The 27,510-nt window shown below is 37.0% G+C and overlaps 1 protein-coding gene across 2 annotated transcripts in view; it reads left to right on the top strand.

The window, feature by feature from the left end:
- Window positions 1-27,510, top strand: part of LOC120527411 — a 183,769-nt gene that overhangs the window by 8,369 nt on the left and 147,890 nt on the right. For both annotated transcript variants that reach the window (XM_039750795.1, XM_039750794.1), the window contains 7 exons: window positions 4,842-4,885; window positions 9,044-9,144; window positions 10,127-10,184; window positions 15,815-15,893; window positions 17,637-17,813; window positions 21,525-21,636; window positions 23,619-23,676. In XM_039750795.1, coding sequence (XP_039606729.1) covers window positions 9,097-9,144; window positions 10,127-10,184; window positions 15,815-15,893; window positions 17,637-17,813; window positions 21,525-21,636; window positions 23,619-23,676 — 532 coding nt within the window. In that variant the 5' untranslated portion in view covers window positions 4,842-4,885; window positions 9,044-9,096. The remainder of the gene's footprint in view (window positions 1-4,841; window positions 4,886-9,043; window positions 9,145-10,126; window positions 10,185-15,814; window positions 15,894-17,636; window positions 17,814-21,524; window positions 21,637-23,618; window positions 23,677-27,510) is intronic.

Below are 27,510 nucleotides of genomic sequence, written 5' to 3'. Positions count from 1 at the left end.
AGTTTGTAGTGCTGAGTTATGTTACGCAGTTGAATGCTTGAAAAAGACCTCCCTATGTTTTTAAAGGAGCTGTTTTATCTAGTGCCAACTGGAGTGCTGAGTTTTAGTGATGATATATACAAAGAGCTAAATTGGATGGAAAAAGGCAAGACAGGAATTAGATCCAGCAAGGATAGAGGCACAGCTATTTTTAAGGTTTTTTGAAAATTTGACGTTAACAATTAAGAGCAGGAATAAACATTGAGATCGTGTAAAGCACCGCACTATGGTCAGTGACTCAAATCAGTGCTTTAATTGTTGTCAATAGAAAGGTCATATGTGCTGACCAGGTCTTATATGTGACCACCAGAGTTGGTAGGAAAATCATCATGCTGTACCAAGTCCGAACAGTCCAGCAGTGATAAGAATTATTTTTGTCAGCGTACATTTAGGAATGGCAAAGTGGATATTAAAATGAACCACAAGAATGGCTGACTGTGAACGAGAACATAGCTGAGTGAGCAGTTCAGTCAGATCAATTTTAAAAAATCCATTCAATTTTGGAGGATTATTATAGCAAACAAAAAGTAAGATCAGACCAGATTTTGTTAACAGTTTAGAGGCATTAACTTAATGGACAATGGACATTCAGTTGCTATTCTTTGGATGCTTGGTTCAGATCTAACAATTACAGTAAGACGTCTCCCTGACCAGAAATCTGAGCCAGTGTTAAATAAATGTAACTGGATGAAGTTGTCTCAATTACAGACGCAAAATCATCAGGTTTTTGCCACAGATCAGTTAGGAACAATATATCAAGATTGCAGTTCATAATGAATTCAAACAATATGAGTGTCTTGCCATTAATAGACATTGTTTTAAGGAAGACAATGTTACTGGCCATGAGTTTGTTGTGCACAGATCCAAATCCAGAGTTCATTTCAGTATATTGCAGATTTGGCACATTGACACCATTTTTCCCAAGAATAGAGCAGAATATTCCAGAACAAATTCTACTAATGATCTTCCCAGTCACAGCCTGATGGTGGTGACCTGCAATGTCACTGTATTTTTTATTTATTTATTTATTTTTTTATATAAAAACATTCCAGTTCTGGCCATATCCTCTGGACATAGTGTTTAATATAGAGAAGTTTATCACAAGAGAATTTCAGCATAGTGGGAGGCTAATGCTTATCTGAAGGGGGGGGTTTGTAGGGGGGGGAATGCTGACTAAAAGGCAGAGCATCATAGTGAGCAAGGGGAGCCCTGGGGTTTGCTGACAGCAATGCAGTGGGTGTCGATAGGAATAACAAATTGATGCTATTGAAGTTTTGATCCACTGAAATTGTAGGAAAGTATAATTAGATGCAGTTAAAAGTAATTAACAAAGCTTAGAGGTTTGAGTACACAGTTGTGGATAATCAACAAGTGTGATTGTCTTAGCATCCATCATCCCCATGAAAGACCGATGATAGAGCGCTTATTTATCCATGCAAATTTTGCAAAAGTACAGCAAGAAATACACAAAAGAAGGAAATCAAAGGAGTCCACAGGGCTGCTGTATACCAGAAAGATTTCATCAGTGACCACGGACATTAGCCTGTCTATCCAGTTGAGACACATGCAAATGGTGCTGTGGTGAGACTATGTCATAGGGGTAGGTGAGAGCCCAGAATAGCTTGAATTTGTTTTTGGTTTACTTTTCTGTGTGGCAGAAAGAAAAGGACAGTTTTGTATTTACCTCAGTGGAAGGAATGGTGGGTGTGGCTTTTAAGACCCCATTGTGTTATTCCTGGGTTTCTGTAGGACTTCCTAAGTCCATTAATAGGTTAGTCTACTGTCATACCTTAAGTTTATCATGCATCCAGATACACATACGGAACATGTTGACAGAGCCTCAGGTAAAAGCCTAATTATCAGTCTCCCCACAATATTCTACTTAGAACTCCTTCACATTCACACACAAATATCCTTAAATAGACAATATAGAATATATCTTGCAATATTCTATGAGTGTTTACTTAAATATGCTTACATAGACATTGAAGTCGTGGCCTCCACAGTGTTAGACCCGAGTGTTAATTGAGCTGTGAAAACTGTGCTACAAGCATTAGTCCCGAGTTCACAGATGCATCTTGTGTAGACGTTAGAACCCAGGATCACTCAGGCTGTAAAAGTGCTGTCAGCGTGAGTTCTGAGCTATACATGGGCAATGCTATAGGCGGGTCTTTCATAAGAGTTATGTCCAAGCATCACATGGTCAAAGATATCGATGCATCGTCTCCTGTCACCTGTAATTTTTTTTGGCAGCTCAGGTGTTGCGTGCTGTCACTAGTGATACAAGCAGTGATGTTGAGGAGTTTCTCATCCACTGTGAAGAGCAAGTGAATCTGTCCTCAGCTGGTGAAACTGAAATGGACAGTCAGCCCGAAAGTGATGCTGATGAATCCAAAATTGATGCTCGCATCTGGCTATCTGTTGACCCAGCGCCACCTCATTTTGATTTTGTGGGTTAGCCAGGAATTAAAGTGGACGTTGACAGCCAAGATCCACTCACTTATTTGTCGTGATTCCTGGATGTTGACGTGATGGACAGAATTGTTGTCGAGATGAATCGTTATGCTGAATAGTGTTAGGCAAATAACCATACACCTAAGCAGTTTTCACTTTCAAAAAGATAGCAACAAGTAACTGCTGATGATATCTGGGCCCTTTTAGGCTTATTGATACTGCCAGGACTTGTATTAAAACCTGAGTAGCAATGGTACTGGTCCAAGTACAAAACTTTGGCAACTTTGGAGAAGTTTGTCTGAGTGTAGGTTTTCACCGATTATGAAACATCTGCACTTTACCAGCAATGAAGACTTTGATGAGAATACCCATCCAGCACTCAAACTTAAGAAAATTTGGGAGATATACCAGGTCATTGTAGCAAAATTTCAGAGCAATTACATTCCAGACTCTAATGTCAGCATCAATGAAAGCCTCATGGCTTATAAGAGCAGACTGTCATGGATACAGTACGTCTCGTCAAAAAAAGCAAGATTTGACATCAAGTTTTACAAGCTTTGTGAATCTAAAATGGGATACATTTGGAATTTGGTTCAGTACACAGGGAAAGGGACAATGTTTGATCAGAAATTAGATCAGTACGGTGTTGCTATGTCATAGATGCTGACTTTAATAAATGCTCTGCTGGATCAAGGTAACTGTGTAACCATGAACAATTTTTATACTTTGCCAGAGCTATTAGACATTTTGCTGCAAAAAAAAGAGTGACGCATATGGAACGGTAAGTCCCAACCGTCATGGCATGCCTAAAGAGTTTTGCAGAGCTAAATTACAGCGAGGTGTGCTAGTAGCTTGGCAAAAGGATAAAGTGCTTGCACTGAAATGAAAGGACAAAAAATATGTTTGTCGTCTTATACTGTAATTAATGCAGCTACAGTCACTATACAGGCAAAAGGCAACAATCAGGTTACGAAGCCTTGTGCTGTGGTCGACTACAATAGCACGATGGGCGGCAGATTGTGCAAATCAAGAATTGACTCTCTATCCCATTATGAGAAGAAAAGAGAATTACAAAAAAGATATTTTGTCATTGGTTGGAACAGTGCATTTAGAATGTATTCATGTCATACAAAAATAAAGCTGGCAAAACTGTATCTCATGCAAATTTTACATGCCAGCTTGTAGAACAAATCATTGCCGTCCATCCACACTACTGCTAAAGAGACCTGGTAGACCCAGCACATCATGGATCAATCCAGAGCATCTTATTGGTAAAAATTTTATTGATTATATACCTCCAACAGGGGAAAAAAAACCAGAATCCAACTTGTACCCATGCAGTGTGCTGTTCAAAAATTGATCTAGAAAGAAAATGTGAAAAGAAATGCGCTATTATTGTCCCGACTGTGACAATGGGTTTTGTCTTTCACCATGCTTTAAAATTTACCACACAAAGGACTTTATTTTAGAGTTTATGTATTGTTTAGGCATCATTAGTAGCAGTAGTATTATTACATTTTTTTATTATTCATTTCATATTATTTTACTATCATTTGTGTTATTATACTTTTGAGAATTTTTCATGCCAAAAAAGCAATGCCTTTTACATGTGTTTTTTTTTTTTTTTTTTTTTTTTTGGAATAAAATGCAACACCTAAGAAGGTTAATATATCTCACAATATTCTATAGGATTCTCTACTTAAGAACTTACTGTCACCAGCACTGACACACACATGGGTGTCATTGCTGTACAATTAAAAGCCCAACTCTTTTAGTTATTCCACTTACCAACCACTTAATCGTAATAAACCCTACGGGCAAGTAATGTGGCTACTCTCCATACAGATGTCTTTATTTTCAATGTATTATATCAATCACTCTAGTTATAAAGACAAAATACATAAATTTTAAAAGAAATGTATTTATTAAAGAATAACAATACCAGGAGAAAAAAGTATAGCAAGAGCTCCAAAAAGGCCATATATATATGCTATAAGAAAGAATAAGAATATGTTTGTGACATAGTTACAATGTCTTACTCTGTTTAAAACAAGATAAACTCACTTTCAGTCTTTAGAACTTTGTGTGTCACAATCTAGTAGGGATAATTGATGATATTAATGACTTGAGTAGTAGTTGTCTTAGTGGTAGTTGTACTACTGTTATTTGCTCTTTTTTAATAGATTTATGGATTATAACAAATTACTGTGGCACTATAAAAATATATTTCTCATGGTATAGTACATTGTTTTCTCGCAAAAAAAGGTTTAAAGGTATTATATGAAATCATGATTTATAATCAGTGATGACTGGATGATTAGTTATTAATTCTTGTTAATCCTTTTCAGATCATCTCTATCGGCAAAGAGTTTAAATGAAACTTTTGACCTGGGTAAGTTTTCTATACTGAATTTGAATTGCTTTCCCGCAATTTATTGAATAACATTGCTTTTTCTATAAAGTCTTTGTTAGTTGAGATCATTAATGTTAACCCTTTTGACCCAAGTCCCCCAAATTTACAGGAATACCCTTTTATCTTTAACTGTAGTGATGATTCTCCCTATCAAAATCTTTATCTCCTCTGATTCAATATAAATTCAAAGTTCAGGTTAGGTTTGTTATAAACAGCAAAGAGAACACTACAGATAAATCACTCTGAATGAAGACAGAGTGAAAAAAAAATCTCTCTCACAAACGTGCTCGCTTGGGATACCCTGGAAACACCTGTGGTTAGGCCCAAAATGTCTTTAATTCTGTTTGAGTGAAAATAGAGTATTGCATTTGTTGACTGCTCAAAAATCTTGATGGTATGCAAACAGAAGACCAGTAATAACAGTCAATATACAAATGCTTTTGCAGAACAAGAGAGCCATACCGACTATATGTTGTTGTTGCAGGAAGTCTGTCAAATGCACACATAAATGTTGTATATTTTTGAAAAGCTTAGAATGTCTTAGAATGCTTAGAATGAAAATTGTGGAACACATTCAGGAAAATGCGTGTAAGTTTCAGGAAAAACTAAGAGCACTTGGTGATTAGTTGGAAGATGTTAAGCGAACATTCACAACTCGAATTGAAACATCTGGCATCTTCTGCGGATGGGAAAGCAACGGCTGCAAATTCCGGATGCAAAAAACTCAGACTTGCTGCACTGGAAAATGGATGCAGAAGGAATAATATTAGAATCGAAGGTCTCCCAGAGAATCGTGCAAGTCCAAACCCAGTGAAATTCGTACCTGAGCTATTCTCTAAAATAATTGCAGAGGACTGTAAATCTGACACTGAAATAGCATCACCTTACCACATACATGGATCAAATACCTCTAAACCTAGGAGTCTTATCGTGCGCTTTGAGAAATTACAATTTAAATTACATGTAATGTCACTTCTCAGACAGAAACAAGAGATTATATTTGAAAATAACCACATTCGCATTTTCCTAGATTTCTCACCCTCAACAGCTGCTAAGCTTGCAGCTTTTTACAACATTAAGCAGCGCTTCTGGAAAGCCGAGATCTGATACAGCCTCTTATACCCTACCAAACTGCAAGTGGATATTCAAGACAAGCATTACATCTTTACCACTACGGAGGAAGCAGAAAAAGAGTTAAGAAAGCTGACTCCGACACTTTTTTGAAATACGATCGTGAGTCGCATCTTGTCTTGACATGGCAAAAAAGGTCTTGCCGGTTGTTTGATCCACTTGCAATGATACTGGTACTGTAACTATACATCCTTTTCCCTTCTTGGGCAATTTTTTTATGCTTTAATTACAATTACAGTGGAACCTCGGTTCACAACCATAATTCATTCCAAAACTCTGGTCGTAAACCGATTTGGTTGTGAACAGAAGCAATTTCCACCATAGGATTATATGTAATGTAATAAGTAGAGACTTGAGGCATGGAAAGGTTTGGGGCAGCCACCCGTTTAATGCGGTATCCTGGCTGCAAAAGTATTTGAGGCATTGTGTAACAGTTTACACAACAGAGTCCAAAACAGAACTGCCTGCCAGAGCAAAGGCAGTGGGCTTTATAGTACAGAGGGCGGAAGTGACCTCATCCTTGGGGTCGGAACCGGAAGTGACCTCATCCTTGGGGTCGGAACCGGAAAAGACTTCATCCTTGGGGGCCGGAAGTGATGTGTCCTTCATGGAAATGGCGGCTCCTGGTGGGATTTCCCGGGTAAGACCTGCAGAGAACTCCGAAAGAGCGTCAGCGTACCCCGCTCTAATTGTATGGGATGTATTTACTGTAAATCATTTAACCGATTAAATTATATTTAACTGGTATTATCAGTCTTTCCCATAGAAAAATGTCATTAGTGAATGGCACTGTTGTTAGTGGGTTCCATTTTGAATATTATCAATGATGTTTCTGGATTTAATAAATGTTTTGCCTCGCAGTGACGAGGCACGCAAGGTACTAACAAACCTGAGCAAAAGAGCAGGCTTCTACTTGGATGCAACAAGTCCTTAAAAACGGATCTTTCTTTCTTTTTTTTTTTTTTGTGTTTTAATTCCCGGATTTAGTGCCTTCCACGTTAGTGCAAATTGTACTTATCAAGGCCCATACCCCCAAGGCAGGAAACACCAGGTGGATTATCTGATTTGAATCAGTACAGTACCACACTGAACATATTCACCTCTACAACGAGTTCTTTCTGGCTGAGAATACATCTGTTCAGGCTGTAACAAATATGCTACAGCTGATTGAAACTGAGGAAAAACAGGAGACCGTAATGAAGGATGCATCAAACTAGTCACGGCTCATTTCTGGAGGACACTTACTGTCCTACTTCAATCTCCGCATACAACATCATGGAAGATCTGGGCTCCTACAAGATGAATGGAACTGCAAAAATCTTCAGTATAGCTTTGGTGCCAAAACTGATGAGCTGTTGAATCAGATGGGTGTGCGACAGAGGAGAGAAGTGATTGACCGCCTGCATGATGCATTCCAACTGGCCTTTGCTAAGTTTTCAAAACATTGGGATGTCAGTCCTGCGAAAGAGACATCTAAGCTGGTTAAGTGTATGATCTCAGGCAGGCCCTGCTATGGAAAAAACACATTGAAAAATGCACAAAACTGAAACTTCTGATGAACCCATCAACAGAGTTAAGTGAAGAATGGACTGTGTATTTACAGTGTGCTTCAAATGATGGTTTCTTTTCTGTGGAGCTGGCTGATAACTGAAAGGGTACAAGACAGCATTTTCCAAGGGTGACAATGATAGCATTGTCCTAAATATACTTCTCAGTCAGCTTTAGTAAATACTAGGGGGCTTCGCTCTCCCACCCCTGAGTTTGGTTTACCAGATATACAATTTAAAGAGATTATTTTCGTGGAAATGGTTACATATGCATTATTTTCACTTTTACTTTTGTAAAAACAATACTTGTCCTTTATTTCTGGCCCCAGACATGGTTAAATCTCTTTCTTGCAGGATGTATAACGCTGCTGTGTTGTGGGGGGGAGGGGGTGTGTGAATTGGGGTGGTGGCTGAATGTACACTAAGGAGATGCCGTTGGATCAGCTGCTGTCTTTCTGCTGCTGCTGCTGGCGAGCTGTGTGTTCTGTTTGTTGTGCTGTGCGTCAATCATTTTAAAATCCTGTACAGCAGCTGTCCTTTTGCCATTTCGTGTGTCTGCTGCTCACGTTGTGAAACACACTTCAACATTTGGTAGTTTTGAGTATGCTTAAAATATATCTATTTTCCACCTTATTAAATAGATATTGTCAGATGTCATTATTGGACAAGTATTGGTAAGGAATTAAGTAAATAATAACTTCTTAGAAGTGGGGGTGGCTGTAACCTAATACTGAGCCTTGCTCATGACTTAATGTTGTGCATATGATTAAAGAAAGGAGGCATTTGATTTCACATAACCAAGAAACCTTGTTTTTAAAGAAAATGCTAAAAATGTGATGATTTTAGTATAGCGCTTTCCAGATTATAAAAGCTTGTGAGATATCAAAGTGGTACTCTAATTGTTACTTTCTATTAAAAAAACTTTTTAAGTTTTCATTTTAATTTCAACTTTCACTGTAGAACAAATATTTCTGCTGGATGGCTTTTAATTTTTTTCAAAAATAGAATTATAATATTTTAAAAATACTGTATGCAAAAAAATCACGATATTTTGGGTGCTTCAAAGCACAACAGTTCACAAAAATAGAATTCTCTGAAGTGACCTTCGTTAAGGAGAAAATGAGATGTAGTACAGCTTGGACTGTCTCAAAAAAGTAATATTAGTGACTGTAGTGGTTATTTTTTCAGCCATATAAGATGCAGACTACATGTAAAACATGCTGACTTTGGAAAGTCACTTTAAAATTTTTTTTTCCTTTTTTTCTTTTTAAACTCTGAAAACTTGAAATATGGCGCTTATTTTTCATTGTGTAGGTTATTCTTGCTCGTTTCTATTTTAGTTTTTATTCTTTTTTTATTAATTTATTTCTATGGTAAGTATTAGTTATTTGGTTATCAGTGCATTTTTATATTTGCTAAAAGTGATTCTTGACTACAAGTACTAACGTTCATTTTTCAGATTCTCCGAAGTTACATTGTGCCACAGTTTTTGGTTCTCCTGGTCTTGCTAATATGTCAACTCCAAAACGCAAACAATTTTCTACAAAAGCGAATAATCAGGTACATTATCCTAAATTATTACTACAAATAAATTACATTTGTCTACAATGTCTCATATTTTGCCTTAATTTTGCAACTGAAAATTGTTTCTAGTATCTTTTTCCTTTTGCATAAGACATTGTTTTATGTGTCTAAACTCTTTATTCTGAATTTCTTTGCTTTTTCTGTGATGTCTTTATGTACTTAGAAATGTGATTTGAAATTGTTCAGAGCAAATAAAATCACTACATAATATACATTCTTAGCCAGTTATTTCTTAAACCAGTAAATTACTCATTCTAATGCTGTTATCATAGTATTTAATGTAACAGATATTAGAGCTGTTTCATTAAAAAAAAAGGTTAGGATATTCAATTTAAAAATAAGTAAATATTCAAACATGGGCTAACTATTCTAGATGTTAAATGTACATTTTTACTTGCTGATTTTTTTAATACTGTAATGTTAAGGTAACTGGCACAGCAACAGGCACAACAGTTTCATACAATGAAAATTGCATACATGAGAGTCTTTAAAAAAAAACAAAAAAACAATTGAGAGGTAACCCTTATTAATATGGTGTGCTTAATGCATACTAATGAACACTTTCCAGCAACATTTTTGGGGATTTTAGTAAAATTTTCAGTCAATGTGCAGCAGTACTTTGGTGTTTTTGTTGATGTAGAAAATAATCTGCATTAAATCACTTCATGGTGAAATGACTCCTGTTTTAAAGATGTTATTGATTAAACTTTGCAAATGACAACTCCAGGAATAATGTTTATACTGAATTGTAAATGCATTGAAAATGGGGAAGTATTAGTTTTTCTCCTTGTGATTTTGTTAGTCAGTTCTCCCTTTAAAAGTCAAATAAACAGAATTTGATTTCTTCCTCTTTATTCCTTCTCAATTTTATTAAAGTATAAAAATGTCTCTTAAAACCTAGTTATTTTTTTAACTATTGTATGTTTTCTGCTTTTATGTATTACATTTTTTAATTTAGGTGTTTTCACAATCGGAAGAAAACAAGATTCTTGGTGGGACTAAAGAAACTTCTGAAGGTGTGCATTTTTGTATATTATCTTTGCATGAATATGTGACCTGGTTAGGGATGCTCTGATTAGGTTTTGTAAGGCCGATACCAATTTCATGTTACTTGATCACCTGATTCTGATACAGATTATTTTTATACAAAGCTCCTGCGTAAACGGATGCATTGAAGCCTTACCTCCCATCTCTTATATATATTTCTCTTCTGGTTCGTCCTGCTTCCACTAACCGGTCCCGCCCACACGCAGCCAACACGGCATTTCTCGATTCCTATTCGTCGTCTTTCACAGATAACTCAACCTCCTGGCCACGGACCATACTGTTTTAAAATACACAGACAAATTTATCACCAAATCTCTCCACTATATGCTAACACTTGTTTTTGACACAGCTCAAGCTACTGAAGTACGCTTACAAAATAAAGCAAACTCTCTGCATGCAGCGAAAATTTACTTCTCCAGCTAGATTCCATGCTCAGAACCATCAACCCCTTTGCTAAATCATACAAGCACATGCATGAAATCGCTCAGTGCAGCCCAACAGCATCTGTACGAATGGTTTTCAAGTGAAACCCTGCGCAGGATTTACGACGATACAATGCCCTGACATGTCACACCAATGTTGCAGCGATTTTCATCGGAGAAGATGGCAAACCCCCTGCCGAAATGGACATTTGCATCTATCCCAGAGGCAACTCCTGTAAACAGATTTTCACACTCAATATGAATTGCGATCCTATGGTTTACCCACTTTTATTCCCTTACATTGGCTGGCACAAAAATTTACATGTACCCGATAAAGAACCACCAACCAAATCAGGCTTGCTGAATGCCAATTTTATGCATAGAGATTATCAATGAGGAATACATTTAGTATTTTGCACTCCAGCGGCAAACTATTCAACAGTACGTCGTAGATGCGTGTGTTAAAACAGAGGGCACGCGTCTCAACTATCTCAGATTACATCAACAAGATCTGAGCGTGGAACAATACAAAAGACTATCGGACGTACTGCAAGCAAAGGCTGAAAATAACGTACATGTGGACAAAATGATCATATTACCGTCCACCTTTCCAGGGAGTCCAAAATACAGTTAGGCCCATAAATATTTGGACAGAGACAACTTTTTTCTAATTTTGGTTCTGTACATTACCATAATGAATTTTAAATGAAACAACTCCGATGCATTTGAAGTGCAGACTTTCAGCTTTAATTCAGTGGGTTGAACAAAAAGATTACATAAAAATGTGAGGCAACTAAAGTATTTTTTTAACACAATCCCTGCATTTCAGGGGCCCAAAAGTAATTGGACAATTGAGTCAAAGGCTATTTCATGGGCAGGTGTGGGCAAGTCTGTCGTTATGTCATTATCAATTAAGCAGATAAAAGGCCTGAAGTTGATCTGAGGTGTGGTGCTTGCATGTGGAAGATTTTGCTGTGAACAGACAACATGCGGTCAAAGGAGCTCTCCATGCAGGTGAAAGAAGCCATCCTTAAGCCGCGAAAACAGAAAAAGCCCATCCAAGAAATTGGTACAATATTACGAGTGGCAAAATCTACAGTTTGGTACATCCTGAGAGAGAAAGCAAGCACTGGTGAACTCAGCAACGCAAAAAGACCTGGACGACCAAGGAAGACAACCTGTGGTGGATGATTGCAGAATCATTTCCATGGAGAAGAGAAACCCCTTCACAACAGCCAACCAAGTGAACAACACTCTCCAGGGGGGTAGGTTTATCGATATCCAAGTCTACCATAAAGAGAAGACTTGGAAGTCCTGGACTTAGAAGACTGGACCTTATTGTACATGCAACAAAACTATTATAGTATGTGGCTTTTTCCACGGTTAGATCTTTCGACTCATTATCTGTTTCTCTCCAGCAAAACACCTGTTCACAACTGCATCTTTCTACAAGTATTTCTTCCTTCTTGATTTCTGAATTCCTTTCTCACCATTTTCTTTTCCAATTCTTACACCACCGTATGTTACATATATGTTATATATATATGTAAAATATAACATACAAGTTTAAAAAAAACTAAGGCAAAAAGGTTTTCAAGAGAGATTTAAAAGTGACCAAATTTGGTGCTGACCTAATATAAAAAGTAGACTATTCCAAAGCTTATCGGGAGCTAACAACAAAAGCACAGTCCCCTCTAAGCTTAAGTCTGGAACTCGGCACAACCAATAACTTCTGGTCAGAGGAACTCAGTGAGGGTGTAAGGTCAGTAAGATAAAACAAAGTGCTTCAATTAGTTACACATTCTTTATTAATAGTTTGATCATTGGCAGGTTAACAAATGTAGGGCACCACAAAGAGTCACTGATGAGCATTAAACTGCATACCTACAATTTGGATACTGCATTGCATGACATGGCCTAAGCAATAACAAACATAATGCACGTGAGAGCCCCACAGTTACATGGGCACCTGAGATTACCAGACTGACCGTATCAAATGAGCCAATACCTGTTATAGATGCCAACTAAGGCAACATACAAGAGTTCACTGCTTTCTAGCCTCACATACTACACACACTGTGTTGGAGTGCAGTTACTGGCTGTCAGGATTGAGCTTGAGCTCTGCCCTCAGACTCTCCCATAACGTGTGGCCCCTCATATTTTATGTTGACTGCTACACAATTAGCTTTGCTAGGCAATAATGTGATTGTAGGAGGAAGAGAGTTAATGAGACAGCCTAATTATAGCTTTTTACTCTAACATTGTGCTATGGGCCTATATAAAATACTTTAGTTGTGGCCTTAGTGTTTACTGATTTATGCCCATTTTGCCTTTGTCTAGTATTAGTGTATTTTTATAGCTAAACTGTAGAAAACAGGTGTTAACTGTTCAAATTAAATTTTGTAGGCTTATTGTTCAATGACCAGAAAAATACATACTAATAACAGGTGTTTTCAAAAATATACATCCATAATGAACGTAAAATGTTTCTCATTAATTACATGCTGTCATATTTACAGTTTTTTCTTTAATGTACCTATCTAAATCAAAAACTAAATGAAAAAAAAAACAGTTTTCACCATTTCTGTATGTATATATATATATATATATATATATATATATATATATATATATATATAACACACACACAGTGGATATGGAAAGTATTCAGACCCCCTTCAATTTTTCACTCTTTGTTATATTGCAGCCATTTGCTAAAATCATTTAAATTAATTTTTTCCCTCATTAATGTACACACAGCACCCCATATTGACAGACAAAAAATAGAATTTTTGAAATTGTTGCAGATTTATTAAAAAAGAAAAACTGAAATATCACATGGTCCTAAGTATTCAGACCCTTTGCTCAGTATTTAGTAGAAGTACCCTTTTGAGCTAATACAGCCATGATTCTTCTTGGGAAAGATGCAACAGGTTTTTCACACCTGGATTTGGGAATCCTCTGCCATTCCTCCTTGCAGATCCTCTCCAGTTCTGTCAGGTTGGATGGTAAACGTTGGTGGACCACCATTTTTAGGTCTCTCCAGAGATGCTCAATTGGGTTTAAGTCAGGGCTCTGGCTGGGCCATTCAAGAACAGTCAGAGTTGTTGTAAAGCCACTCCTTCGTTATTTTAGCTGTGTGCTTAGGGTCATTGTCTTGTTGGAAGGTAAACCTACAGCCCAGTCGGAGGTCCTTAGCACTCTGGAGAAGGTTTTTGTCCAGGATATCCCTGTACTTGGCTGCATTCATCTTTCCCTCGATTGCAACCAGTTGTCCTGTCCCTGCAGCTGAAAAACACCCCCACAGCATGATGCTGCCACCGCCATGCTTCACTGTGGGGACTGTATTGGACAAGTGATGAGCAGTGCCTGGTTGTCTCCACACATACCGCTTAGAATTAAGGCCAAAAAGTTCTATCTTGGTCTCATCAGACCAGAGAATCTTATTTCTCACCATCTCGGAGTCCTTCAGGTGTCTTTTAGCAAACTCCATGCGGGCTGTCATGTGTCTTGCACTGAGGAGAGGCTTCCGACAGGCCACTCTGCCATAAAGCCCTGACTGGTGGAGGGCTGCAGTGATGGTTGACATGTGATATTTCAGTTTTTCTTTTTTAATAAATCTTCAACAATTTCAAAAATTATTTTTTTTTGTCTGTCAGTATGGGGTTCTGTGTGTACATTAATGAGGAAAACAAATAATTTTAAATGATTTTCGCAAATGGCTAAATATATGATGTATAATATATGTTATTATTTTCACACAATCATTTAATTGACATTGGTAATAAAACACTGCTTAAATGTAAATATGCATGAACTTACAGGTTTTAATCCTTTTGCACTACAGCTTTTTTTGCTGGTAAAGTATACATTTACTATATTTGTACAGGTGTGTATTTTTTTTGTTCTTCAGTGTAACAGCTAGACATTCATAATTATGTATTATAAATATAGATTACCATTTCACCACTTCTTTCTTACCAAAATCAATGCTGTATGACACAGCAACAAATAATAAACAGTACAAATCTTAAAACGGCCACAAATGTATCAAATGTTCATAAATTGTTTATCAGGAAGACACAAGACTAATATGCTTATCATGTTTATTAGTAAAATATACATTTGCTGTTGAGCTAACAAGCCTATTGTTTGTTAAGCAGCAATTTCAAATACTTCTTTATCTATATAATTTGTTATCCAATTAAAAATGTTAGCTGATGTACTTAAAACAAGCATACAGTCCAAAATGAAACTTTAAAGGTCTGAATTCTCTGAAGCAGATTTTCTTGCCATTTTGTCTAACTGCACAGGAGGATGACTCCTTCGATTCCTTTTTATCAGTTGAGGACATCACTCCACTTTGTTTAACATAAAGGCTAATATTCTAATCACCTGTTGTTCTCTGATATGCAGAAGGGTATAAAACTGCTAAAACAAGCCTTCACTTGCTGCTTTTTGTTTATGCAGTAGGAACTTTGCTGCACAAAGAAAATACAGTACTGTCTCAACTACTGTAATACCTTTTGTGTAAAGTAGCACTGCAACTAAATAACTGTAAAGCTTAGAAAAGTAGAGGCTGAAACAATTGGCTTTTTGTGGGCATGATGGAGTTTTTATAATTGTCATACAAGGGAATTATTTTTGGGTGAACATCATCATGTACACAAAGCCACAGATTGTTTTTTTTTCTCCTTAATATTTTGACACAGTTTTGAATTTATCTGGGGAGTCTACCAGTAGAAAATTTAATCCCCGACCATTACATTTCCAGTGACATTGCCAGTAGTCATTGTTAGGGCTGTTGAATTTGACATCACTGTTTGATTAAAATTTGATTGTGTATTTTAAAAAATACTTAGAAGGCAAAACTGATATCAAAATTAAGATAAATGTTGTTCTCCTTACATCTCAGTAATTTTTACATCATGTTACTGTGTGTTCACTATGGAGAATTGTGGTATTTTACATATCCCTTTTTTCATATCACATAGAGGTTCTATTTTTTTCTACCTATACTTTTTCATATTTTGTGAATGGTTAGCCTTTATTGACTAATTCACCACAAACTTTGTAATGTATTTTCAGCAGTTTGCATAGAGTTTTCTGTTACTATTTTTTAATTATCAATTTAAGAAATATAAATCCTGATTCCTTGAAGTGATTGTTTTGCTTAGGTGATTTAATCAGCTTGAAAGATTATGAAGAAGACTCAATTCACTCTGCTGATATTCAAATGCAAGGAGCAGTAGAAAGGTATGAAGGTTTTTTTGGTTTAGCTTAATGCTTTAGCCTTTTGAGCTTCTTCATTGTCATTTGTTTATGTAAACTTCAAGCATTTTTAATAAGCTAGCCTGTAGTTGGTGTATATTTTCATTTGTTAGATAAAGGTCTAGCTGCTTTTTTAAACTTTTATCTGCTCTAAGTACAAACCCAACTAAAATGTTTCAACTAAATTATGATGAAACTAGCTGCTGGTCACATGCAACATGTGGTGTTTTACAGACTTCTCAAAAACAGTACATTTTCTGAACTTCATTTAAACAAAATTAATAAACTTACTTTTGGTAAAAAATGTAAAACAATGAAAAATTATCTTTAAAAGCAATAAAACACACAAAACAGACATTTAAAAACAATAAAAGGTATGATGCAGAATTGAATGTGAAATGAAACTATTTGCTACTCTAAATAACATGGCTGTTTCACATTGTCCTGCAAGGTTAAAGACATCTGCCCCCTTTAACTAACCCTGCACAATGCAAACTTCGTGAGTGGCACTTTTAATAGATTCCAGAAATTTCACAAAATTTTACAAAAGGACCTAATCAATATATATACAATGCAATGTGTATAGATGCTGACCTGTCATAAAGATTGGGGAGATTGGGCAAAAATTATAGGTTACAACATAGATAATAATCCAATAACAACAATAATAATAAGGTCATGCACAGACTAGCAGCTCCATTTGGGAATGGCCATATGTTTGTCACAAACTGAATAGGCCATTGCAGTTGAGGATCTATTGGACTGGTCTGGGTCACCGGTACACACACTTTAACTGCAGGTACAGAGTAGCACAAACCTATCTTCGAGTCTGTGGCTACACGCCTTGTCCATATAAGGTAAGGTGGTGCATAAGAATTGGTCACAAGGAGTAGTCCTAATCAAATCAAGCTTTAAAGGGACAAACAAGAGTTTGAAAACATATGAGTCCTAGTAAAATATGTAATATGAAAGGTTTAGTACTACTTACCCAGCAGTTCAGAAGTGCCATGTAGCTGTGCTCTTGAAACTCCATGGGGAAATGATTCTTCCCAGCCCCTGTTTGTCATTCATGTGTGTCTGCTTTACAGTGATCATTCTATCATGAAAACCCTAAGCTCGTTGATCTTTTGTTTGTGATTTACTTCGATAGTTACATCACAGGGACGCTATTTGGTTGTGCTTCTCGGTAACTGATTGAGTCTTATTTAGTGCCGCATCTAATTCTAAGGGGGACTGAAAAATAATAGAATTTTAACAGAAAATACCCCCTCATTTGCTATTCACACCTGCTTTTAAGTAAAAAAAAAATATTAAAAAAAAAAAAAAAATATTTGAGGGAACATTGCTGGCAGCACTACCACAAGTATGTGATTTAGCAAAAAAAAATATTGCATACACATATTATTCTGCCTCCTTAGCTACAAAACACCCAGTCTTTCTGTGGTTACGAGTGCTTTCTGATGCTTATGGTACTATCCGGCAGAGTAACCGTTTATTTAAAGTTACTGGTGCCCTGTACTAGGACCAGTGATTATACTGAGACAAAGTTTATTGCAAAGCCAGACTTTGTGAAGATTATGCTTCCAGTTTGATTTCTGCTTCTGCAACTTTCAAGATAAGTAAAAGGTTTGTCACTGGCATGTAAGTGCTTAGTTTTTACTTACCCATTAATGCTTTGTAGTCTTTCCTTCACACTGGTGAGCAATGTGAATATCAAATTTCTTTTAGGTTAAATTCAGAAAGTGTGGCTGCATTTGAAAAGAAAACTGAAAAATGTTGTGATGTGGTGTCACAATTGAAGAAAGTTTCTGAAGCTCCTTCCTCACAAAAGAAACCAGAAAATAATGGGGAATGTTCCATGTTTCAACAGATGTTGAAGAAAAGTTGCGCTTCACCAAGTGTCAGGTAAAAATAAATAAATAAATAAAATGCAAAGTTGACTGGCTTACTCACTAACTCATCAGCAAAACCATAATTTCCCATTTAGCTAAAAAGTTGAAATAGCAAGACGGTGCATATCGGGCAGTAGGTATCCACTAATAAGACATTTTGATATGTCAATATTTAGGGGTAGAAAAACTAAATACCGCAAAAATCTGAAAAATGCCTTGATGGTTGGTTTGAAACTTTCTGACGTTCTCAGTCGGGCTAATTTTTTATTTTTACTGTTTTTTGGTCTGTTTATTAATATGCTAACGTGCATGTTCTTGGCTGAGCACATGCTCTGACATTGAAGGACACCATAGAAGTGACTGATGGGCCACGCACATAGCACCACTAACTGATAGGGTTGATTGGTGACTGAAGATGGGGTGGTGTGTTGGACAGGAAAAAAACAGGTGTAAAGTGAAAGTTCAGTGAAGTTCAAGGAAGATGCAAAGCTCAATCATTAGAAAATGCTTTTTTTTGCTCCTGACTGGCGGCACTCTTAGGTGTATACATGCTCATCTTGGTGTTCCGTTCCATTTACTCTGGTGGGCCACAATATATATTTTTAAATATATAGAGTGGGGGGAAATAAGTATTTGAACCCCTGCTGAATTTGTAAGTTTGCGTACTTACAAAGAAATGAACAGTCTCTAATTTTTATGGTAGTTTCATATTAATGGAGAGAGAGAGACAGAATTTCAACCAAAAATCCCGAAAAAACAAATTACATAAAGTTATAAATTGATTTGCAAAATATAGGGTGGTCCAGATCTAATTGTATGCAATTTTCATTGCGCTATAACTTAAGCTTATCACATAGAAAATCACCCGAAAAATCCCAGACTATCGAGAAGTGTGCGAATTGACGACATGATGAATCTAGTCTTTGAGTCGAACTGGAATCATCCCCACATAAATCAGTCATCCAGATGATCTGGATCTGCATAATTAGATCTGGACCACCCTGTACGTTTTGGTCTGCATTTTCATTATATTTTGCTCAAGACATAACAGATGAAATTAAATACAGGACAATTGCATGGACAGTTAACATCAAAGGCAATCTGTTTTCCTGAATCACGGTACCATTTTTTTGATCTGAGCAGGAATTCAGGAGACTCTCTAGCTGTATTGATTTTATCACCTGTGAAGGGAAAGACACCAGGACTAAATTACTTTACTGTGAACAGAAGGAGATGCCATGGGACTGGAAATTACAGCTTGAGTCAGGAGATTGTTAAAACATTAGAAACTTCATTGCTTGAAAACTAATGTATTCAAATAGATGAAAGAGTTTGGGCAAATTCGTTCATCATATTGACAGCCAGCCAAACCGGTACATGTAGCAGTCACATCGTGCAAAACTCCCATAGCATTTTAAAATAAATATGATGGACTAAATGAAGAGAATAGAATGACATCAGAAGAGGACGAGAGGGCACCAGCAACGTGAGGCCGTTTTTTCATCTGATTGTTAGCAAAACATTTCATGAACAGCTTTGAGTGCTAGATAACAAGCTGCCTGCGAAATTTATCCTTGACATCTTTTAACTTTTCGTAAACTTTTTCTAAAGACTATATATATCCAGACTTTAATATCAGTCTTATTTTCTATTATCCCTTGTTCTATTTGCTATTATTATTCATGTAATAAATACCACGCTGTTTTTAACTTTCTATGCTTTGTCTTCATGTCTAGAGTGATTGAAGTAATAAAATAGCCGGAGGTTTGACATAACGCTTCGTGCTGCAAGGTTTATTAAGGGCTGAAGGTGTGAGCTCCACCCAATAGTACAGAACAGTACGTAAAGTAAGGCATTCTTGGTTGATGAACGGCCTATAGCCAAGGATGTTGAGTCTTTGTATGTTTAATACTAGAATTACCAGAGTCTACAAAAAAACTCGTAGATCCGACCCACCTTAAAACCGTTCACACCTCTCCACCAGCGTCCTTTGTCGGGGGTGGGGGAGGGATTGGTTGGAGAATGGCCTAATTAGGGGAAATTTTGTTCTGTCACAGACAACTATGAAGAAAATGGCACTTTTACACCTGCATAACTGTATCCTTTTTAGTGTTACATAACTAATAAAATGTGACAAAAACTAAAAGTTAATTCCTGAAAATCTAAAATTAAATACAAATTAAAAATATCTTAAAACTAGAAAAATCATGGTTTCCCCAAACCACATTCGGCTAAGGCTTAGGAGTATTTGAGCAAAGATTAATTCTTTTTGCTTCCATTCTGCCTCAAGATGTGACAGAAACAATTATGTGCGGGCACCAGGTATAGTTATGAGCAGACTTTGTATTTTTTTTTAGAAAAGTTTGGTTGCAGAGCCTCTTTCACACAGGAATTAGTATCCCATGAAGCTGTAAACAAATTAGCATGTGAAGTACAAATGCAGACAAAACATTAATTCAGTAAAGCCTGGAAATTAAACTTTGCTTGTATGTGACCAAGCTATAAACTACCCAGTTAAACACAATCATAAAGGCATTTTTAAGATGCATTGTCATTCCCTCACCTGAGGTTTTTTATATTAGTTTGTTAGGCGTACAAATGATTCGTAGACAGACAATTGGTAATTTAACAATTTTCATGGAAATCTGCTCCATTCATTTCCATACTAGAAATATATTTAAATGTGTGTGCTACATTTGAAAGTGAACATATTAATCTTAGTTGTACTACTCTAGACATCACTGTTACTTTATAATAGTTTTATGATTCTATTGTTACATCCCTTCCAAAAATACTTTTTTTCTGTTTTAAGTTTGCTAGTTTTTATTGCCAGTAATAACATGAACAATATACTATCCGATGAGAAATGGTTTGTGGGGAAGACAAATTCCTATATTCATCAGAATCATAGATTTTGATGTTAAACCTTTTTTGAAAATGTGTTGATTTACAGTGAAATGACCCTTAACAATTCTCCTTTTGAAGAGTCTTTTCAATGTTTCAGAACGCTTCAGAAAATGTGTAAGTTTGCTTAAAGACACTGTCTAACAGGAAATAAAAATTGTATAGTGTGGTATATGGGCGACCGGTCATCCCAGCCAATACCCCCAGACCGCCAGATGGAGCCCTCCCTGTAGCATGGAGAGCCCCGAATTCCAGCAGGGCATCATGGACATTGGAGTGTTTATTCACAGCCCTGCTGGATACCATGGGGGCCGCTAAAGGACACTGCAGGGAGGAACAAAGAGTATTTGCCTTACACCCGGAAGTACATCTGGACAAGAGGAATGATGTGCTTCCAGGTTAAAGAAAAGAAGTTTTTATCTGACCCAGAAGTGTTCCTAGTCACATGGACAGAGAGCGTGAAACATTTCTGGGTCAAGGACTATAAAGGACTGTGGGAAGTTCCCAGACGGCAAGCTGAGCTGGGTGGAAGAGTGGCATCACATCTGGGAGAGGATTGATTATTGTGTATTGTTTGTTTGTGTATTGTGGAGAGGAGGGTGCTTTGTGCACATATTTGCTTTACTAAAGTCAACTATTGGACTTTTACGTGGTATCTGACGTATTGTCTGTGGGTTCAACAGGACGATAGCGCCCTCTGTCTGTCACAATAGTCTATGATTTTTCCCTTTCAGTGGTGATTGGAAGAAGTGTTATAGTAAGAAGTTACTGTACAGTTGATGATGTTAGCATTTAATTACTTTTTTTTTTTTAATTTCAGATCATGTCAACTTTTGGACCAAGAGGTACCTATTCCCCTTAGACTGGTATATCCTTGCGAAGAATTTAATATTTTAGAAGACAACAAAAGGGAAGTAAAGTCTGGGTTTGAGGTCAGTAAAATTTGGAGATCAAAGCCTAATTCAAAGTATGATGCAATATATTTTTCATTTGATGTTCCCATTGTGAAACTTGGTTGTTTTTACTGCTGACCAATTGAGGAAATATCCTGTTTTATGTTCTGTGTTGTGAAGAGACTTAAAAGTTTTTCTAGTGAGAAGGAAAATCTTGGATGTGGCCTTACACTTAATTTATATGATGCAATCGGTGTTTCATTTTTCGTTATTTCATAAATAAAATGGTATCAGCAGCAAAAATAAAATACTCCTTTCCTTTTCTTTCCATTTTATGGAAATAGGTAATGGGAGCAAGAACAGGTCATTCAGCCAAACAATAATCCCTAATAATCAAGTTAAAGTTATTTCTTCACTATCATGGTGTACAGTAATCCCTCCTCGATCGCGGGGGTTGCGTTCCAGATCCAAGGCGATAGGTGAAAATCCGCGAAGTAGAAACCATATGTTTGTATGGTTGTTTTTATATATTAAGCCCTTATAAACTCTACCACACTGTTTATAAATATTCCCTGCACAATTATACAGCATAATCCCTTTGTATTCTCTTAGATATTAGGTAAGATTCATTGAAATTATGTATGTAAACACACTGTTTATATACAGTAAAACCTAAATATCATTTTAAAGATATCGAGTGTCTCCGATATCACATATGTTACAGCCATTACGATAGACAGGCCACCAGCAATAAATACATACAATGCAAAAAAAATTGTATACAGTAAATGTGTACAGGGTCACTAAACATACGTACATGTACTAAGTATTGTAAGTAGAAAATTATGGTTACTCACCAACAATGACACGATGACTTGTCAGATAACAATGAATTTAAATTTAATGCACAACAACGGAGAGCGTTCCAGTCCTTCTAAAGGAGCCACTTCAGGCAACTGTGTAGCACCGCCGTTATTCTTCTTCAATGCTAATCCCTAAAGCAGATTCCATCCAGACTACTGCCTTATTACATCCACTTATAACTCATTTTGCACCTTGGTTAAAAGGACACTGCAGCCGTAGATCTTATATTCCTTTCCTACTTTTTAAATAAAAAGAATCGTAGCCTCATTGATGCTGTAATGGCGTCCTACAGCGGTGTAGCTTTTCCCATCCTTCAACAAATCCAAAACGTTTACCTTTTCGGCAATCGTTAACGTCTTCCGTTGGCGCTTGGGCACAGACCCTGAAGCAGTCGCAGGAGCAGATCATTTTGGAGCCTTAATGAAGGGCTTGACTATGCACAAAGATAAACACAAAAGAGCACAAAAGTTAACTCTTTACACAGCGAAACACGTTGATGCTGAATGAGCAAGACGAGACTTCTGGTTAACACCGCATTCGGCACCCAGGAACTTAACTGCGTGCTCTGATTGGTTAGCTTCTCAGCCATCCGCCAATAGCGTCCCTTGTATGAAATCAACTGGGCAAACCAACTGAGGAAGCATGTACAGGAAGTAAAAAGACCCATTGTCCGCAGAACCCGCAAAGCAGCAAAAAATCTGCCTTATATATTTAGTTATGCTTACATATAAAATCCGCGATAGAGTGAAGCTGCAAAAGTCAAAGCACGATATAGCGAGGGATTACTGTATATTAGTTTGCCATATGAAATTGCATTCTATAATCAAGCATATTTTACAAAATAACAAAACCTGCTCTTGCCTTTGTAATGGAGCAAAATTAAATAGGAAACTGGGGACAATGTGTATATAAGCAACATTAGTAATGTATTCAGTACATTTTTAAATCAGTTTAATAGTACCTTCTTATAAATAAACAGTAGTTTCATCAAAACATGAAAATTTCTGGGTGATTCCAAACTTTTGAGCACTAGTGTACATTTGAGAGAATATTAACTTTAATTTAAACAGGCCCAGCTTCTACAGTTTACTAGTAATTTGATTTTTGTAACAAGGAGACCTGTATTTAGCATAAGATCTCTCTTTATATTTTTTTAGACATCATCTAGAAGCTTTGGAAAAAATGATTCTCATAAATCCATAAGACATAATAAAGGTCAGTTTCTTTTTTTTTTAAATGCTTTGTTACATTCTCATTTATCTCTTGTTTTTTTTATTACAAAGCATAAGTTCCTCTTTTCTATAAGATACATGTCACTACCTTGTTCTGTAGTTAATAGCTTCCCTCAAGAGTTGGAAGTGTTGTGTTAATCTTTCTGCCCATACAATAATAGCTAGTCTGGACTCCCAACTGGTTGAAGTGCACAGTATTCACTGATAGCAAAAAAGTGCAAGTAAATGGTCTTTCTGCTTTAGAATTCACTTTGCAATCTGAACTCCTTTCTCTACATGCCCATTTCCTCGTGTGTTACGTGCACTGAAAGTGATGTGCTGAAAGTCACTTTCTCATGCAAACCCTTGAAATTCAGCACTCATAAATTGTTCAAAATGGGGCAATAGCAAGTCTTTTCTGTGGTCTGTCTGGTAAAGAGGTTTAAATAAATGGTTCTTTCCAGAAATAAGGCTGGAATATCTGCTGTCATAACTTGTGTGCTTAAACCGCTGACTTTTGACGTTAAAATAAAGAAAAAAATACAATTACTTTGTTTGCTTTTGTAGTATATTCTAGCCATTCGGAACAAGTATATTTCAGCACCATATGTAGATAACTGTCACCTGCTATAGCTTCCTTAATAGTGTTCCTGGTGGGGTTGTGGGCATGCTATCAACTAAGGCTGGGCGATATGTCGATATTTAAAAAAAAACCAAAAAACTCAATACATATTTTCATACGAAGTATAGGATGAGACAGTATAGTTTATATTGATATAGTCTGTTGTGTTAAAATTATACTTGTACAGCCGCCAGTTCACCCTTCTCTTCTCCCCATTTTCTCTCGCACAACTCCACCCTGCTCCACCTCTTTCCTTCTCTGAACCCATCTCACGCCTCCCCTGCAGCTTCAATCTGTAAGTCCATCAGGTAGCGATAGGATGGAGACATGACATGAAGGAAGGTTTTAAAGAAGAGCTGGTTGGTAAAAAGAAAAACAATGGCTGAATTATTTGGAGATGGTTCGGCTTCAAAGTGTCAAATGAGCAGGTTAATAATGTGTTTGACATTCTTTACAGAATACAATTCCCAACAAAAGCATCAAGCCCTATTAATCTTTTCCACCATTTACCACAGTGGCATAAAGTACTGTACAAAGAGTGTGTGAAAATGCGTGCTGCAGCCCAGACCATGAAACCTTTCTCAGCGTCCTGCTCAAAGCAAACCACGTTACAAAGCTCATAGACCCATGCTGTGCCTTATGAGAGAAAAAGTGAGAAGTGAGGCGACATTACTAAAGCAGTGGCTTATCTTATAGCTAAAAACATGTTTAAAAATCTCAACTGTGAAACGTGACGGCTTTATACAGCTGCTAAAAACTCTTGACTGAAGATAACAGTTATCTAGTTGGAATTACTTTGCTAAAGAAGTACTGCCAAATATGTATAGTTAAGTTAGAGAGAGAGAGTCTCGCCTCCTGGCTCGCCAAAGTATCTCACTTCGCACTGACCCGCTATGTGGTCCAGCAGGATCTGCGAGCCATATGTGAGTGTGACAATACATTTCATGGTAGACTGGGAACTGAAAAGTGCCTGTCTGCAAAGCAGCTACTTTCCCCAAGACCACACCATGGAGCATATAGTTGAACGCTTGCAGGAATACCCTCACAAGCTGGAAGCTCAAACCAACAGGATTGGTTGCTATAACTACTGACAACCGCACCAATTTCATCAAGGCAGTGCAACTGAACAAATGGTTGAGGATGCAGTGTTTTGGTCACAGATTTCATCTAGCCCTTGGTGAGTGAAACATTATTTAATCAGTTAATTTGAAATAAGAAAAAAAATATGCCAGGCATAATGTACTCTTTTAAGGCTGTTTCCCATCCCACCCCGACCCCTACCTTTTTCCTAGGGCTGAATATTTTTGCAAAAAAAAAAAAACTCAGGTTTCTAAAATGCACACAAAGCAATTGTTTCTTACATAAATTAACATGAAATGTTTATCGCTGCGTTCAGTGTACTGTCGCTGTGTGTTAACAGACCTGGCTGCCGCAGCAGCTTTGGCGGCGGTGGTGGCACATCAGCTGTGGATTGATCAGCTGATACCGGTACCTCACTTTAATTTTAGATCTTGATCTCCCAGATCACTTGCACCAATTCATAGTCCAACAAAGAGTCCAGAGTCTCACCTGATGTGGATGTCATTCTAGAGGTTGTTTACTCTGCTATTCACACACACACACACACACATACACACACACACAGACACAGTGATTCAACATCAGGTCAACAAGTCCTCCAAGCAAAGAGCAGCTGCCTATAACATAATGGTGAGTTTTATTAGACATTAGCAGCTTTTTTTCACCCTCTACCCTTCCATAAAGAGTTAGGTAAAAAGTATTATAGAACCACTTATAGAGCTAAATATGCCTGTTGACCACAGGATCATCTGTTTGAAATGTTTAGGCTTATACAGCTAACATTTTATGATAATTGAAACTTTGTTACATAAACTATCAGCCCTATTTGGTGTGTGTGCGCGTACATGTGTTAGAGTGAGGATTGTATGTTTGAGATTGAAAAGGACTGAAATTATACATCTGTTTCACTCATTTGCTGGTGATTTTACCAAAACGATTTAACTGAAACCATTTGTAGGTTACACATGTAGTTAAATTTTAATAAACACAGATGGATGTTAATTTACTTTTTAGTGATCTGCCTCTTTACATAAAATGAAAGTGATTTTAAAAGGTTTTTTTTTTTTTGTGTCTTAAAGGACATGGTATGGATGATGCCCACATCACCTGGGCCATTTCTCTGTGTAAGAAAGTTGTCAGTTGTTACATGTTTTGTTATTTGCACAAAGTCTTAGGTGTTTGTACAGAACTACATGCTCGAGGAAACACTCTGGTAAAGAAAACTCTCAACTCCAGTGGAAACCCACTTTTTAAAGAGCAAGTTGGCCTTTTGTTACTTTTGCTCTGTGTCTTTTCAGTTTACATTTTCTTAATTGCACAGCTATGAGTGTTTGTTATGCAGGTAAAGAACATTATTTTGTTCAAGGAGCGTTACTATTTACTATATGTCGATTAGTTTATTTTTGAGCCATTACTCGTGTACATCTATAACCGTATGTTAATAAAAGTGCCTATGTGACATTTGATACATGTGGCTTTGACTCAGAACTGTCTTTTTGTTATTACCATTACCTTTATAGGAAGAAAAAATATCGAAATATGTTTTTTGGTCCATTACGCCCAGCCCTACTATCGACAACCGCTGCAGTGTAGCACTTCACATCTAAGTGAGTGCTAATCCATATAGGGTGGGCCACTGTCATGGTCTTGCTACGGGAATACACAGCAGTTGGTTTGAATCACATAAGCTGCATGAGAACTTTTGGCATCCTAATGGAACATTATCCAAGACACTTTTGCTCATGAGTGGCACTAAGGGCTTGTGATCAGTCACTAATTTGAAGTTCTCAAACCAACCAGATAGTTCAGAATTCCAGAGACATTCCATTCATGTCCGACATTCCTTCTTATTAATGACATGTTTAGTTTCCAGCACTGGCAGCACAAGAATACCCCATCAACATTTTCCATGCAGCAATAGCAGTACCCCACTTTTACCATATCTGCTGGTATAAGATAAAACAGTCATAGCCGAATTCTCATCATAGAGGTTTTAGAGGGGTAAAGCAAAAGGATTGTCTCTTTGATTGCCAGGAATGCCTCCTACTGTGGGTGTCCAATGTCTAAGTAATCTTTGACTCAGTTAATAAAATGGCTTGTCCAGTGTCAACGGTTTAGGAGTGTACTTGGGCAAGT

Source organism: Polypterus senegalus, chromosome 4, assembly GCF_016835505.1.
Source record: "Polypterus senegalus isolate Bchr_013 chromosome 4, ASM1683550v1, whole genome shotgun sequence".
Taxonomy (NCBI): Eukaryota; Metazoa; Chordata; class Cladistia; order Polypteriformes; family Polypteridae; genus Polypterus; species Polypterus senegalus.
The sequence above is the reverse complement of the archived record's forward strand: the minus strand, read 5'-3'. Positions and strand labels throughout refer to the sequence as shown.